General features: G+C 42.9%; 1 protein-coding gene across 2 annotated transcripts; it reads right to left on the reverse strand.

Moving 5' to 3' along the window:
• Window positions 1-176: 176 nt before the first annotated feature.
• LOC307220832 (uncharacterized protein) lies at window positions 177-13,096 on the reverse strand. Of its 2 annotated transcripts, XM_079984938.1 has the most exons (10): window positions 12,653-13,096; window positions 12,294-12,431; window positions 10,445-10,541; window positions 9,071-9,519; window positions 8,347-8,550; window positions 6,323-7,534; window positions 5,263-5,385; window positions 4,315-4,464; window positions 1,341-1,451; window positions 177-290 (listed from the first exon to the last, which is right to left on the reverse strand). In XM_079984938.1, the coding sequence occupies exons 2-10, from the start codon at window positions 12,375-12,377 to the stop codon at window positions 192-194; spliced, it is 2,529 nt and encodes an 842-aa protein (XP_079841064.1). In that variant the 5' UTR covers window positions 12,378-12,431; window positions 12,653-13,096; the 3' UTR covers window positions 177-191. The 2 variants fall into 2 exon arrangements, with proteins under 2 accessions (XP_079841064.1, XP_079841065.1); XM_079984939.1 differs by lacking the exon at window positions 12,294-12,431.
• Between the last annotated feature and the right edge of the window lie 233 nt (window positions 13,097-13,329).

Below are 13,329 nucleotides of genomic sequence, written 5' to 3' on the forward strand. Positions count from 1 at the left end.
GCTACTTTTCTTAGCAATAGCAGGCCTTTATTATGTATACATAGCAAGTCTACAGTATTTACCCCATGGTTAAGTCCCCCTAAGTATATAGAACTGCAGTCATATTAATGAAACTTTTTGTTTTAAATTAATGCTCCATAATACACAAAATCCAATTCTCCTTCTGATTTTCTTTTAATTTCTGTTCTTTTTCATAATATTGAACTCACCTCAGGATCGGGGTCTTCAGAAGCTTTCTCATTAATTATCAACTCCCTCATGGCTGCTATGTTTTCCTTGTGTTTCCTCAACTAAATATTTATAGTGATGAATTATAGGCAAGAGAGGGAAAGGGAAAATTGAACATATTTCATTCAGTTGTGTTTTGCTTCTCCGCAGACTTTCTTATTTGCTATACATATATCCCAAAGCAAAACTGACATATTCAAGAAGTGGTAAATTTTATTCATGTTAAATCACTATCCATCTTGCAATGGCACATTAATTGATCCCAGCAGACTGCTCCTGTACTTGTGGCAGGGCATGTAGTTCAGTTTATCGCTTAGTTTGTAAGAAATATGGGGATTGATGGTTGAAATGTGTTGTTTTTGTCCGTATGACAGAACGCAGAGGATCCTTATGAAGTTCACCTGCCATTGCACAGCATTCTCATGAACAAGACTCAGACGTACAGACCAACCTCCCATCGAGAATAGCTGTATGTGCCCTGAATTCATAAGTGGTACTTTATGGATTTACCATATATATTCTCTATCGTATTCAGACCACAGAGCTTTTTCTCAGAACATAACTATCAATCTCGGAGTGGCTCCAAGGAGCACACTGCAGCCGTCACTACCATTGCTACAGTGGCAGCAGCAGGTGGTGATTTATTCCTTGGAAGCTGAATCTGCTGCCCTGGTGGATCCTGCTGCCTGAGGTGGTTGCCTCACATTACCTCATGAATGGGCCGGCCCTACAGAGGGGGCATCTGGTGAAGGGCCTCCAGTGATGGACACAGGGTCCGGATATATTCAAGTTAGGAGAAGCATTCTGTTAGATATCGGGGTCCTGAGCCATATAGAGCTTTGCAGGTTAAAAATAACACTTTGCTCCTGTCAGTAGTCTTGCCGCTATATTCTGCCCCAGCTGCAGTTTCCAAGCTGTCTTATGGTTTTATTATTAGATTTATATACCCTTCATCAAAAGATCTCAGGGCGGTTCACAAAGTCTCACAACACAGCACGTTTAGAAGATAATTAGCTATTTTGACATGGGGGTTAAGGACGACAGGAGTGTTCTTACATATGCAAACACAAAAGCAGGGTGTAACTGGAAGGGAAAACAACCAGTGCCCCTACCTCTTTCTCCAAGCTTTTCTTTTTAAATAACAGGCGCTGCATTTTCCCCTTCACTTCAATAACAGTTTCACTTTCTGTGGAACATTCAGCAATTGCCTGATTATCTGTGTCCTATCAAACAACAGTGACATAAAACAAACATTGTTTAAACTCCAAATGGACACCAATTACTTTCCTAAGAATTAATGCATCACTTGTAATAAAGTGAATTTCTAAACATGATGGTTGTAGAGCAGCAATTCCCTGATTGTGTGCTGGAGAGGAAGCCATTGGGCTGTGAGAAAACGGTTTGCATGTTTCAAGAAATAAGTCAATCCAAATATTTCAAGTTTGACCCCACAGGAAGCTGTTCTGCACACAAATCGCTCCCCTGGTCTTGCCTTCTTCCTGGTAGGAGACATGGCTAGATGCTCATGCAGAAACAGACAAAATGGACTCTTTTGAGTAAAGTGATTCTTACTTATAGACAGACTAAAGGGATGCCCATATGAACCCACTCCTGCATTTACTGGACACATGAAGGAGTAGTGGGAATGCAACTACTGGCCACATCGCTCCCAAATCATTGAGCATTGACATTAACCAGAAGCAGGACATACAAGTGTACACCTGTATGCATGTTCAACTGACCAGCTGTCTTGGACAATCATGGCTCAAAATTGCACAGAGAAGCCCGACACAATTGGTCCTGCACAGGGTCCCTTTTTCGTAATGCAGAAGACACAGCTGCTGGAGAGGCATGGCCAGCAGACATGTTAATTTCAGGGGAGGATAGCCAGTGAGGGCCTTCCTTGTGGTCCCCTCAAGCATTCACTGAATGCTTGAAGGATTTCATAGTGACACCCCTTTAAAAAAAGAAGCCCTTTTGTGGGCAAGGATGAAGCGCAGCTCACAGTCTGAATCAGAGTTGAAGTGTGCCTCAGCTATCGGAAGTTTAGGTAATAGGTAAAAAAAAAACCAGGGGAAACCTTGTAAACATCACTGAAGACAGCAGGGAAATAAAAGGGTGAGATTCAGAGAAAAGGAGACACATTTCAGCCATTGGTTTCAACAGAAGTTTTATTGAGTAGTGAATTTGCTCTGTAGCATACATTCTTAGGATGGCTAACACACAAAACCAAGGCAAGACTGGGTAGCCATTTCCATCAGGGAGAAGCAGCGAGCGGCCTTGTCTTTAGAAGGAAGGCGGTCGTTCTTTCCCCACTGCTTTTCAGAGTTGCTCACTCATCAGTTGTTTGTTTCCTTAGTGTACTTCCAGACGTACTTGACCTGGCAATCCACATGTGGATTATGGTGATCCCTATTCTGACTACTGGGAATCCAAATCAACTAGCAAGATATACACAACGGACACACCAAGCATTATGGCAACAGGTGAGGTGATAACCAGCAATGGCAACAGGTGAGAGTGCACCTCTTTGTAGAAGTACTTCTTCTCTCACTTCCTGTTCAGTGCTACCAGTGCCAGGGGAGGCGACTCTCTGGAAGCACTCCGAGGAGTAACATAGATCCACATAACCCGATGGAAAAGAAGTTCCTATTTTCCACTGATTCCTATGTGAGACTGAAGAATGTAGCCACATGTGAACCAGGGTGTATAATTCCTTGGAAGGAATCAGATTCATTGACTGCTGAGGCATGGGTGGTCTACCATGTAAGGAACACTATTTCCTATAGAGAAATGCTACTGAACATTACAACACGGTACAGCATGGCACTCTTCTTATCCAAGTATCTCCAACAGAACTCAAGAGTTGTTACTCAGTTTGCTTCGAGCTGTGATTCCATTCTTTTTAGAGCTGGAAAAAAATCTTACTCAGCTGGTTTAGAACAGGGACTTGATGTTTTCTGAAGTTTTTTTATAAAACGATGGCAAAATGTCAGGATGCACCCTGCTATTTGAATATGTCACCAAAGACGCTAATAAGCAACTGATGCTCTGCATTAAATACTTCCCCTTGTTTAGTCCTGTGGGAAATGTGAATTGTAAAGACTTTCCCATACACTTGACTTCGATGCTCATGGAAATTTAATGTAATTTTAACGCAAGCTATTGCTTTGTGTACTAAATAACTTTGCCTGTACCGTTGCAGGCAAAATATAAAAGCACACCCATGCCCAGTCCACACCAGAGATTATGCTACACATTTGAAGAAAGTACCATACACTGCACTAACAAAGATACCTTGTCATGATTGCCTGAACTAGCCCTTTGCCTGCAAAGGTATTTTCATAATAATGAGGGATGGAACCTTGGCATTTACGAAGCACAAAAAGTTAGTGGGTAGTATACAAAAAGGATGGGGAAACTCGCAAGTACACATGCAGACATTTAATTAAAACCTAAGTGTATACCTTGCTAGTTATTTGTTCAAAGTGCACCACTAGCCACAGAGAGAGCAGGAGGACATAACCAGGTGTTTCCTATGTGATCCATAAAACTGGGAGGCACATTTAAAAGTACCACAATCACTGCGTACACAAGGACTCAAGGAAGAGCACACAATAAAATACAAATGTGGTCAGTACTGTTTCTGTCTGATGTACTGGTGTGAACAAAATCATGGTTGGTTTGGGAAGGCTACCCTTGCAGGCCACTGCTCAGTTTCCCACCCTCTCTGAACCCCTGCAACAAAACAAAACAACAAAAACAACAACCCAGACATAGAATGCTGCATTTGTGTCATGTCTAATAGTTAATGATTTAGGAGCCAGAGAAGTGCTACTTCCTAAATAGTAACATCCATGTGATCTGCCTGCATAATGGTGACGGAAGAAAAGCTGGAGGGAAGGGAAACATAATAAAGACTGATTTGTTTTATTGGCAGAGTTGAAAGATCCTTTATTTCAATCTTGTTGGAAATATACAGTACAGTGTATACTGGGTGACGGGCCGTTCTGGATGGACCATAGAATTCATGTTTTAGGTGCTATCAATGTGGCTATTGAAAAGGGCTGTGGTATTTTGCATTACCTGGCAGGTAAGTAATCCTTCTGCAAGAGCCAGAAGACTGCAGATTTTTGACAAGAGGTGAGATGCTTTCTGGACATAAGGAGAATTGAAATGGTCTTCTTCACTGTGGAGATCTCTGATGGACAAAGCTGAATGCATTGACTTCATGTTCTGTTTTGACAGAGGATACAGTGAGGTACATTAGATTATAATAAAAGAAATAAGAAAACAGGTTGAACATAGAATATCGGCACTGTAAACCTATTTAAAAGCATTATGGAAGCAACATATATTATGGGGTTTTGATTGCCTACAGTAGACTTCCTCAACCTCAGCCCTCCAGATGTTTTGAGACTACAATTCCCATCATCCCTGACCACTGGTCCTGCTAGCTAGGGATCATGGGAGTTGTAGGCCAAAAACATCTGGAGGTAAGGTTGAGGAAGCCTGCCTTACAGCTATGGATGGGGGGACGGGGACTTAAGCTTAAAACTTGTGTTTCCTCCAACCCTAAGTTCAATATCTTATTTAAAACAAACACCAGAACAAGAAAAATATATATAAAGATCTCTGCAACAAGTATTTTTAACATAACAAGCTACTCCAAAATCATTGCCATCTTTTGTCCAACTGCCGCTTACTGTTCTTAATTGTATGAACATTTCCAAAAGTATGTTTTGCTTAAAAGTAAACATTCCAGGAGCTTAAAAGGACATACCAGTTTAAATGCATGTTTATGATTTTTTAAAAGAGAAAATAGGCTAATATGTCATCCTTCTATTTTTTTTTTTTTTTTTTTGGCTTTCTTTTAAAATGGAATGCGCTTCTTACTACTTCCATTTGGAAAAGGGTGCAATTTTGACAGAAACTGAAGGCTGAAAGCACCCACACGTGTGCTCAGACAAAAATTCAAAATAGTAATGATAAAGCTCAGGGGTGTTGCCCTTAATGGTATAAAACTGGGCGTACCAAAAGAAACCTTCCCAGAATGTGCATGCTCCACTCAATTATTTCTTCTTTCTTTCTCAACTCTTCCCTCTTTAATCCAAGTTCATATCTGAGAATCTGGATCATTTGGGAATGCAGCTGCTCCTAATATGAAGAGAGTGCGAGAACATCAGCTTAGGTTATTCGTATATCCCTGAAAACAAACACTCATAATTTGTCAATCTTCACATTCACAGTTACTGTTAGGAACGATGTGACCTGGGGGCGGGGGGACATCTTCACTACAGAGGAGAATCAAAGCAGGTTTGTGTTGTACCTGAATTTTCCCTATGGCCAACATCCTTCTATAATGTTTACTCACAACTAAGTCCCATTCTGTAAAGGTTCCTTTCCAATGTTATTTAAACATTTCCTGTTTTCTAGTCCCATTCATTTCATTGCCTTTTGTTGGTGACACTCCGGGAATTAAGTTATAAATAGTCTCTTGACTACTCCAATGTTAGTTTCTGAGCCTGGAGTGGGGAAGGCTTTAATTTCCCTGCACTGGAATAATGAGAGGAAATCAGTAATTAACCTTTATCTTCTGTTCTTGTTCCTATACTCTTATCTTGGGGCAGGAGGTCACCAACAAGGTCTGTGCGTCTTTGTGGCCAGGATGCTCCACGGAACTGGCAAGGTCATCCATTGCCGTCACGGACTGATAAAGGAGAGGGCTTTGAGGACTTGTTTATACAGCTGGCTTTCTGTTTATACATTGATTCAAGAGCTCAAGTTAATGCATTTTAGAAATGCTCCCTTGGAGGAGGAAAATGAGGATTTTGGGTCCTGTATCAGACTGGCTGCACAGAAACCCATTCCTTCCCCCTTCATCAACATTTTGGAATACCTACTTCTCATATTAGCAGTGTACTTCCACTAACCCTGATCCTGTAACAGGAACAGGATGGAGCAGGGAATCTTGCCACAGGGAATGGAGTGAGAAAGAGAAAACTTGTTTGCTCCTTTAAAAGTATGTGCAAACCTTTAAAAACACACACACACACAATGTGCTACTCAAGAATTTTGAGATAGCCTTGTATACCTTCAGTGTCTGTGGCTCTCTAATTTGTCTGCACTGCTCCTTCCACCTGGCAGACTCCAGCTGCAAGAAGCGATTCTCCTCTCTGTTCTTTGCCATCTCCTCCTGCAGCCCGCTCGCCTCTGTTCTGAACGCACAGACCTGCTGTTGCATTTTCTCCATCTCGGCCCTCTCCTTCTCAAATTCCGCCTGCAGGAGTTTAATCTGAGCAAGCAGCGTATTGTATCTGCAGCCCAGCCCTTCCCTTTCTGCCAGCCTCTCGTCCTTCTGCCTCTGCAGTTCTGCCTCCAAGGACAAGGAACGCTTCTGAGCATCCTCACTTTCTCCCCTCAGTTTGTGCAGAGCCAACGTGGTGCTGCTGGCTTCACGCTCCAATTTTTGTACGGCGCGATTCAGTTCTTGTACCTCTTGCTCTTTCTTGCGAAGAGTGCAGTCCAGCTCCTTACACTGAGCCATATATTTGACCTTCTCTTCTACCTCTGCCTGGTGCTTTTCTTGAAGAACTCTGTAGTCTGCACTGAGCTTTTCCAACTGCAGCACCAGAGCTTTCTTCTCAGACTCAAAGTCCTGGAGATCATCCTTAGTGTTTTCTGAAGCTCCCATCCTGCACTTTGGGCATCCCTCTGCCTCTTCCTTCTTCCCTGTGACTTTGCCCATTGCTTCTATGAGATCAGCAGTGTTCTCCTTCAGCTTCCTGATGGTGTCAATAAAGTCGTGCTTCATGAAAAAGTCCACCTCCTGCTCTTTAAACCTTTTCGCCAAAGAAACATCACAACGATAAAGGTCCATTACTTGGATCTGTTGCCTCTTTTGGCCTTGCTCTAGTGCCTGGATGATTTTGTTCAAATCCGTATCTCCTTCCTCAAGAAGGAGTTTCTCAATTTCTTTGGTCTTCTCAGAAAATATACTGCCATACTGAAGACCCAAGATATGGGGCAGGTGCTTCTGCTGGTCCAGTTCTAAGTCCTTAATGACCTTGCTGAAGTCCATATCGCCTTCTTGAAGCAGCAGTTGCTTTGGACTAAATTCCGGGGTGTTCCAGAGTTTGTCTGAAGCTCCATAAGGACTCAAGCAGCAGCTCTTTGTTGAATGGGTTGAGGAAAGAGCTTTGTCGCCTCTGTCCCCTTGTGTAACTTCTTCTGCCATGAAGGAGGACTTCTCTGAATGGAGAGGTGAAGGCTCAGCGTTATGCTCTCCTTCGGACACATTTTCAACCTGTATCAACACAGATCATGTGACAAGCAAAGATTTAAGTCAAAACGTCATGGGTGAAAAGTAATTTCTATGAGATCCGCTTTCTGTAACAAGCGGACTGACGTACTGTAAACTGTTGTAGATGCTACTTGCACTCACACACTCCTTAGTTTCGTCTACCAAGGTATGCAAGCTGGACAACTGTACAGATTGTTTGTGGTGGACATGAGCTAAAGTCCAACAGATTCATACTTAATTTCTTGGCAGTGCCTTAGTACTAAAAGTTGCTTCACACATGTTTTACATATCATAATTTAACCTGGGATGGGGAATGTTTCTTCTCTGGGTGCTTGCTGCCTTGACTTACAACACAGGAAGGTGTTTTGCAGAGTCAGTCTATGAATCCATTTAGCACAGTTTTGTCTACTCCGACTGTCAATGGCTCATCAAGGTTTCAAACGTAGTTCTTTCCGAGCCCTGCTTCCTGACATCCTTTTGCGGGGGGGATTTTAAGTGGGATCGAAACTGAGACTTTCTGAATGCAAATCATGCCCTGTGCTATTAAACTACAGCCATGTGTACATGACTCCACTGAAAGCCATAATATTTGATGTGATCATCTGTGGGGTCACATCAACTATTGCTCACTCGTACTTTCAAGTCATCAAGTGGTGAAAGTCAATATAGAACCAATTCTCATTTAAATTAGATCAAACTATGAATTTTATTTTTATTTTTTACTGATGAAGCTGATACTACTGCCATTTCTCATGGTTGCTTTTTCTATGATCAATTCTGCAATATTTATTACATTATAAATTTTAAAATCTTACATTTTCTGGTAGAAGTATGCTATCGTCCACTTTCTCTTTGCTGATGCAACACGCTATATTGCTCTTGAGACGTTCTTTTAAATGTCTGTTTGACTGCACCAGAGTGCGAATGTAATCTAGGTTTTCATCCACAGCATTTGGTAAAACCGTGAGCTCAGAGTCCTGGAAATCTTTCGTTGATTCGTTGTGGTGCCCAGTCTCCATCTGTCAACAAGAGGGATTCAAAGCTGGTTCATTGTATCGGAATGAAAATATACTACTACAACCATATCTTTGCCAGACACAAAGTTCCAAGTCAAAAAATTTACAGTCAAACCTCAGTTTTCAAATGCCTTGGCTGCCGAACAATTCGGAAGCCGAACGCTGAAAACCCAGAAGTAAATGCTTCCGTTTTCAAATGCACCTTGGAAGTCAAACGGCTTCTGCAGCACATTTTTCCATTTTCACCATTCACTCTGCCAATAGCCCTTTGATTTTTGAACGTTTCGGAAGTTGAATGGATTTCCGGAACGGATTTCATTCAAAAACCGAGGTTCGGCTGTATGTACATCCCATATTTCTCATTATAAAAGATCATAGAAAGAGTACAGAGCTTGGACCTCCTGGAAAGGGGTGAAATCTGACGGCATTCTTTGAAAAGGGTAGCTAGGGTATCTACTTTTTTGGACTTAAGAATTGACACCACCATCCTTCCCATCTACAGCACAGCTAAAGGAAGGCGTACCGTATTTCCGTCATCTGATGCTTTTTCAATCGCATTTGAGCCATTCCATTGGACGATTAAGTTTTCATTAGCCGCACACACATCTGTCTTCAGTAAAGAACCTGTGGGCTGTGTGAGAAAACTTGACACAATGGGCGATTCCTTAACAATGCAGTCCAATAAGGACTCTCCCATGATAGGCACACCTGATGTTTCCACCAGTAACTCCTCCGCTTGCATGGCATTTTCGGCTGTGACTTCCTGTGAATCTTCTGGATCAGATTCTTCCCCCGTTCTGTACCATTCCTCCGGCCAACCCTGAATCCTGCACTGTTGCTCTGATTCTCCTTGGTCCAGTAATCCCTCGTTGGATTCCTTCCACTCAGTAATAAAGGAGGAATCTTTCATTATAGGGCAAGTTCTTAGTGTCCTCAATGGCGACATTTGTTCCTCTGAAGCATCTTCAAAATCTGCACGATTACAACAAAAAATACCGTCAAATTCACTGAGAGAACCGGTGGTACTTTTCAGGTGTGCAGGATTAAAGGTGCTTCTCCTGCTCTCCGTAAGGCAGGTTCTAAAGTGAGACAGCAGTTTGAAATTCTCAATCCAGTGATTTAATCCAATATTGCCTCTCATCTTTTTGGGGGACCGCATTTGTGATTTTTATTTTTATTTTTTTAAAAAGAATAGTGCTAGGTTGAGCAATGTGGACTAGTAACAAACTACTGAGGCTTTGCAGTGCTAGTGCCTCTTTAATTAGAAGCTTTTTCACAGCTTGTAAAATTGTAATTGTTTCCTTTCCAGGAAAGGATGCAGCATTACTGAATTGTCCTTAACTGGCCTTTAATTGCTCTATTTGCTTTCCCTGCCAAAGAAGGATAATTATTGGTTTTCTCTTTGGAGCCAAAACAATTGCTTTTTGCTTTTTTAAATTCTACTTTTTATGAACTAAACTGATGGGCAGTTAAGGGGCAATTTAGAGACTACACTGGAAGACTTCTAAAATATAGGACACTATAGTAGGATCTTGGTTGTGAGGAGATATATTGCCAAGTAAGGCAGTGGTATTATTTGGGTTGCCAACAGCAATCTTACATTAGATGCTCGAGCTACTCTTGCCAACAGGAGGACTATCTTAACAGAGCAATGCTTTGCAATCATTTTTGAGACAGTACAGTTCAGCACTGTGGTACATATCAGGAATTTTTACATGACCAAGCCTTACCTCTTGTATTAGCCATGCTAATAATCACTGTCATGTATAAGAGAATATTTCCATAACCAAAAGTGCTCATATACCTGCTGCGTCATGTGAAAGAAGGGATCAGGCTAGTCATTCAAGAGTTCAAGCACCTATTGCTTCATTTGATATAGTTAAGAAGAGGCACATACCATATGTGAAATCTTCAAACATCAGCTCAGAATGATGGTCTTCTTTGTAGAGTGTGCAGTCAAGTCCACTTTTCCTCATTGAATCCTGCACTTCATTCTGGAATAATTATTTTTTTAAGAGTCGTTAATAACCTTTGCAACTGACACGGGGTTTAGGACATCAGGACCTCAACAGCAGTAAAATGAGCTGCCCTTGAAAACTGTTCAGAATCTTCCAACTAGTTCATAATGCACTGACCAGATTTTTTTTTAAAAAAATTATTAAATTATACACATGCATACACACTTACATAAAATAGCATAATGCATACATAATAAATATATATAATAAAGAAACAACGGCAGAAGTTGAGAGTAAAGAGGATGTGAAGAGTCACTGAGAGGAAAAATAGTGGCAGTTTTGAACAATGGCAGAGGTTTGGGTGGAGTGAGCAGGGTGTGACACTGAGGGGAGTGTGGAAGCTTGAAACAGAGTTTGAGTACAGAAGAAAGAAGATGCTGTGCTGCGTTATCCTTTTGATGTCAGCTTCTGAGTTGTACTCGTCTCTGCTATTTCTACTGGTTAAAAGTTATTTGTTTTTCAAACCAAACCAAACCCAGCGTTCCATCCCTGCTTTACTCAAACCTCTGTTGTTGTTTAAAACCACCATTTTCATCTCAGTGAAAGGATCTCAGAAGAAGGATAATTATTGGTTTTCTCTTTGGAGCCAAAACAATTGCTTTTTGCTTTTTTAAATTCTACTTTTTATGAACTAAACTGAGGGGCAGTTAAGGGGCAATTTAGAGACTACACTGGAAGACTTCTAAAATATAGGACACTATACAGTGGTACCTCGCAAGACGAATGCCTCGTAAGACGAAAAACTCGCAAAACGAAAGAGTTTTTTGTTTTTTGAGTTGCTTCGCAAGACGGATTTCCCTATGGGCTTGCTTCGCAAGACGGAAACGTCTTGCAAGTTTGTTTCCTTTGTCTTGCAAGTTTGTTTCCTTTCTCTTGAAACCGTGCATTCACTTCGAGGAGCAACTCATAGCACGCGGTGTGGTAGCCTTTTTTGAGGTTTTTGAAGACTTTGGTGATTTTTGAAGCTTTTCCAAAGTCTGTGCTTCGCAAGACGAAAAATCGCAAGACGAAAAAACTCGCGGAACGAATTAATTTCGTCTTGTGAGGCACCACTGTAGGAGGATCTTGGTTGTGAGGAGATTCGCCCTTGGTTCACCAGGGGCAAACGAAGGCGTCGTGACACCCAGGGGCTACGTACGACGCATGCGTCGTACATAGCGACGCCGCATATGCGCTGTACATAGCAGTTTGCCAACGGCAGCACTCCAGCACTGTACAGACGGTGCCAGGATCCTCTGTAGTGGCGACGGAGGGTTCCCACCGCCGTCCGTACGGCACTCAAGCGGTGCCAGTGGCTAACCGCTATGTACAGCACATGTGTGGCGTCACTATGTACAGCGCATGCGTGCAATGCCGCACATGCGCTGTACGTAACGGTTTGCCGCCGGTGCTGGGATCCTCTGCTCGCAGCTGCAGTCGCGAATGGAGGGTCCTCCACATATAACGGCACGATGGCTGCTCGTGCCCCCGCAGGGTGTCTTCTTGTCACCCCCGCAGACATGGCATCCAGGGTGCACCACCCCCTGTTGCAATGCCACTGGCCTTCACCCCGCTTTACTCAAACTTGAGACCTGCTCAGTTGGTTTTCGTACATGTCCCCCCGCCCCCCCGTCTCCTCTCCTCATAGACTTCTAGCATATCAAGGGCAATAATGGTGGCTACAGCCCAAACAACTACATTCCTAAGCTGCCAAGAGAGAGTACAAGTGATGATTCAAAGAGCACATACTTGGGAGATCTCTGAAGCTGTGCTGCAGCTTTCTAGGTCCAAATAAATGTTGCTGGTGGAAACAGGGTTTACTGCTTCACTCATGATAGTTAAAGGCTCCCAGATGCAAAAAGAAATCCTCCTCTGATGTGCCAATTCCTAAAGAAACATAAGATTATTTTCAGTACCTTAGACACGGTTAAAGCATCACACGCAGCCTAAAACCTATGCATGTCTACTAAGGCATTAAACAAAGCTGAGGCGATTTTACGATTGCACAACGGTTCATTCGCACTGGGCTGCGCCGCCACAACAATGCAGGACAGGCAGAAGTAATTAGAAATCAACCAAAGCAAAGGTCTGAATGCCAAATTGCTCACAGTTTTCCGGATCCATGGAGATCGCCCCAGGTTTCTCCCGAGAGGAGGCTGCAACTTGCTTCCTCGATGCCCCGATCTCCTCTGAAGGGGCTGTTGACAGTTTCTTGTTCGTAAAAGCGCACGTGGCCGAAGGCGCGCCAACGTCACAAAGAAGCTTAAGCCCCCGCAACCGCTCCATTTGCAAATAGGAGAGGAGAGAGCGCAGTTTTAAGAATAAACACCGCATTTCTCTCGCCGGGCATAATGTATGCAAGCGCAACCCGATCCTCCTTATGCTTCCTTGGAAGTCCTCAAGTTAGGCTCCTCCCCCATGTGTAAAGTGTGCAATCGGACCAACTGAACTCCGAGAAAACGTGGAACGGACCAAGCTGTCAGTTCCGGAAAAATAACGAAGGATGGGATCCCCTGCCAGTCCCTGCGCTCAGACGAGCCGCCTAGGATCGACACAGGGCTTTGGGTGCCATTATAGCGGAATAATAAGAACATAAAGCGAGCCTGCTGGATCGATGGCGCATCTAAGTCCAACATCCTGGTCTCATAGTGGCCAAGTGGATGCCTGGGGCAAACCTGCCAGCAGTTTAAGGTGGTGGTGGTGGTGGTTGTTGTTCCGCCTTTCATCAAAAGATTTCAGGGCGGTTGCAATCCCAACCCCATTTACCCGGGAGTAAGCCCCACTG

Source organism: Podarcis cretensis (genome assembly GCF_951804945.1).
Source record: "Podarcis cretensis genome assembly, chromosome: 7".
Classification (NCBI taxonomy): Eukaryota; Metazoa; Chordata; class Lepidosauria; order Squamata; family Lacertidae; genus Podarcis; species Podarcis cretensis.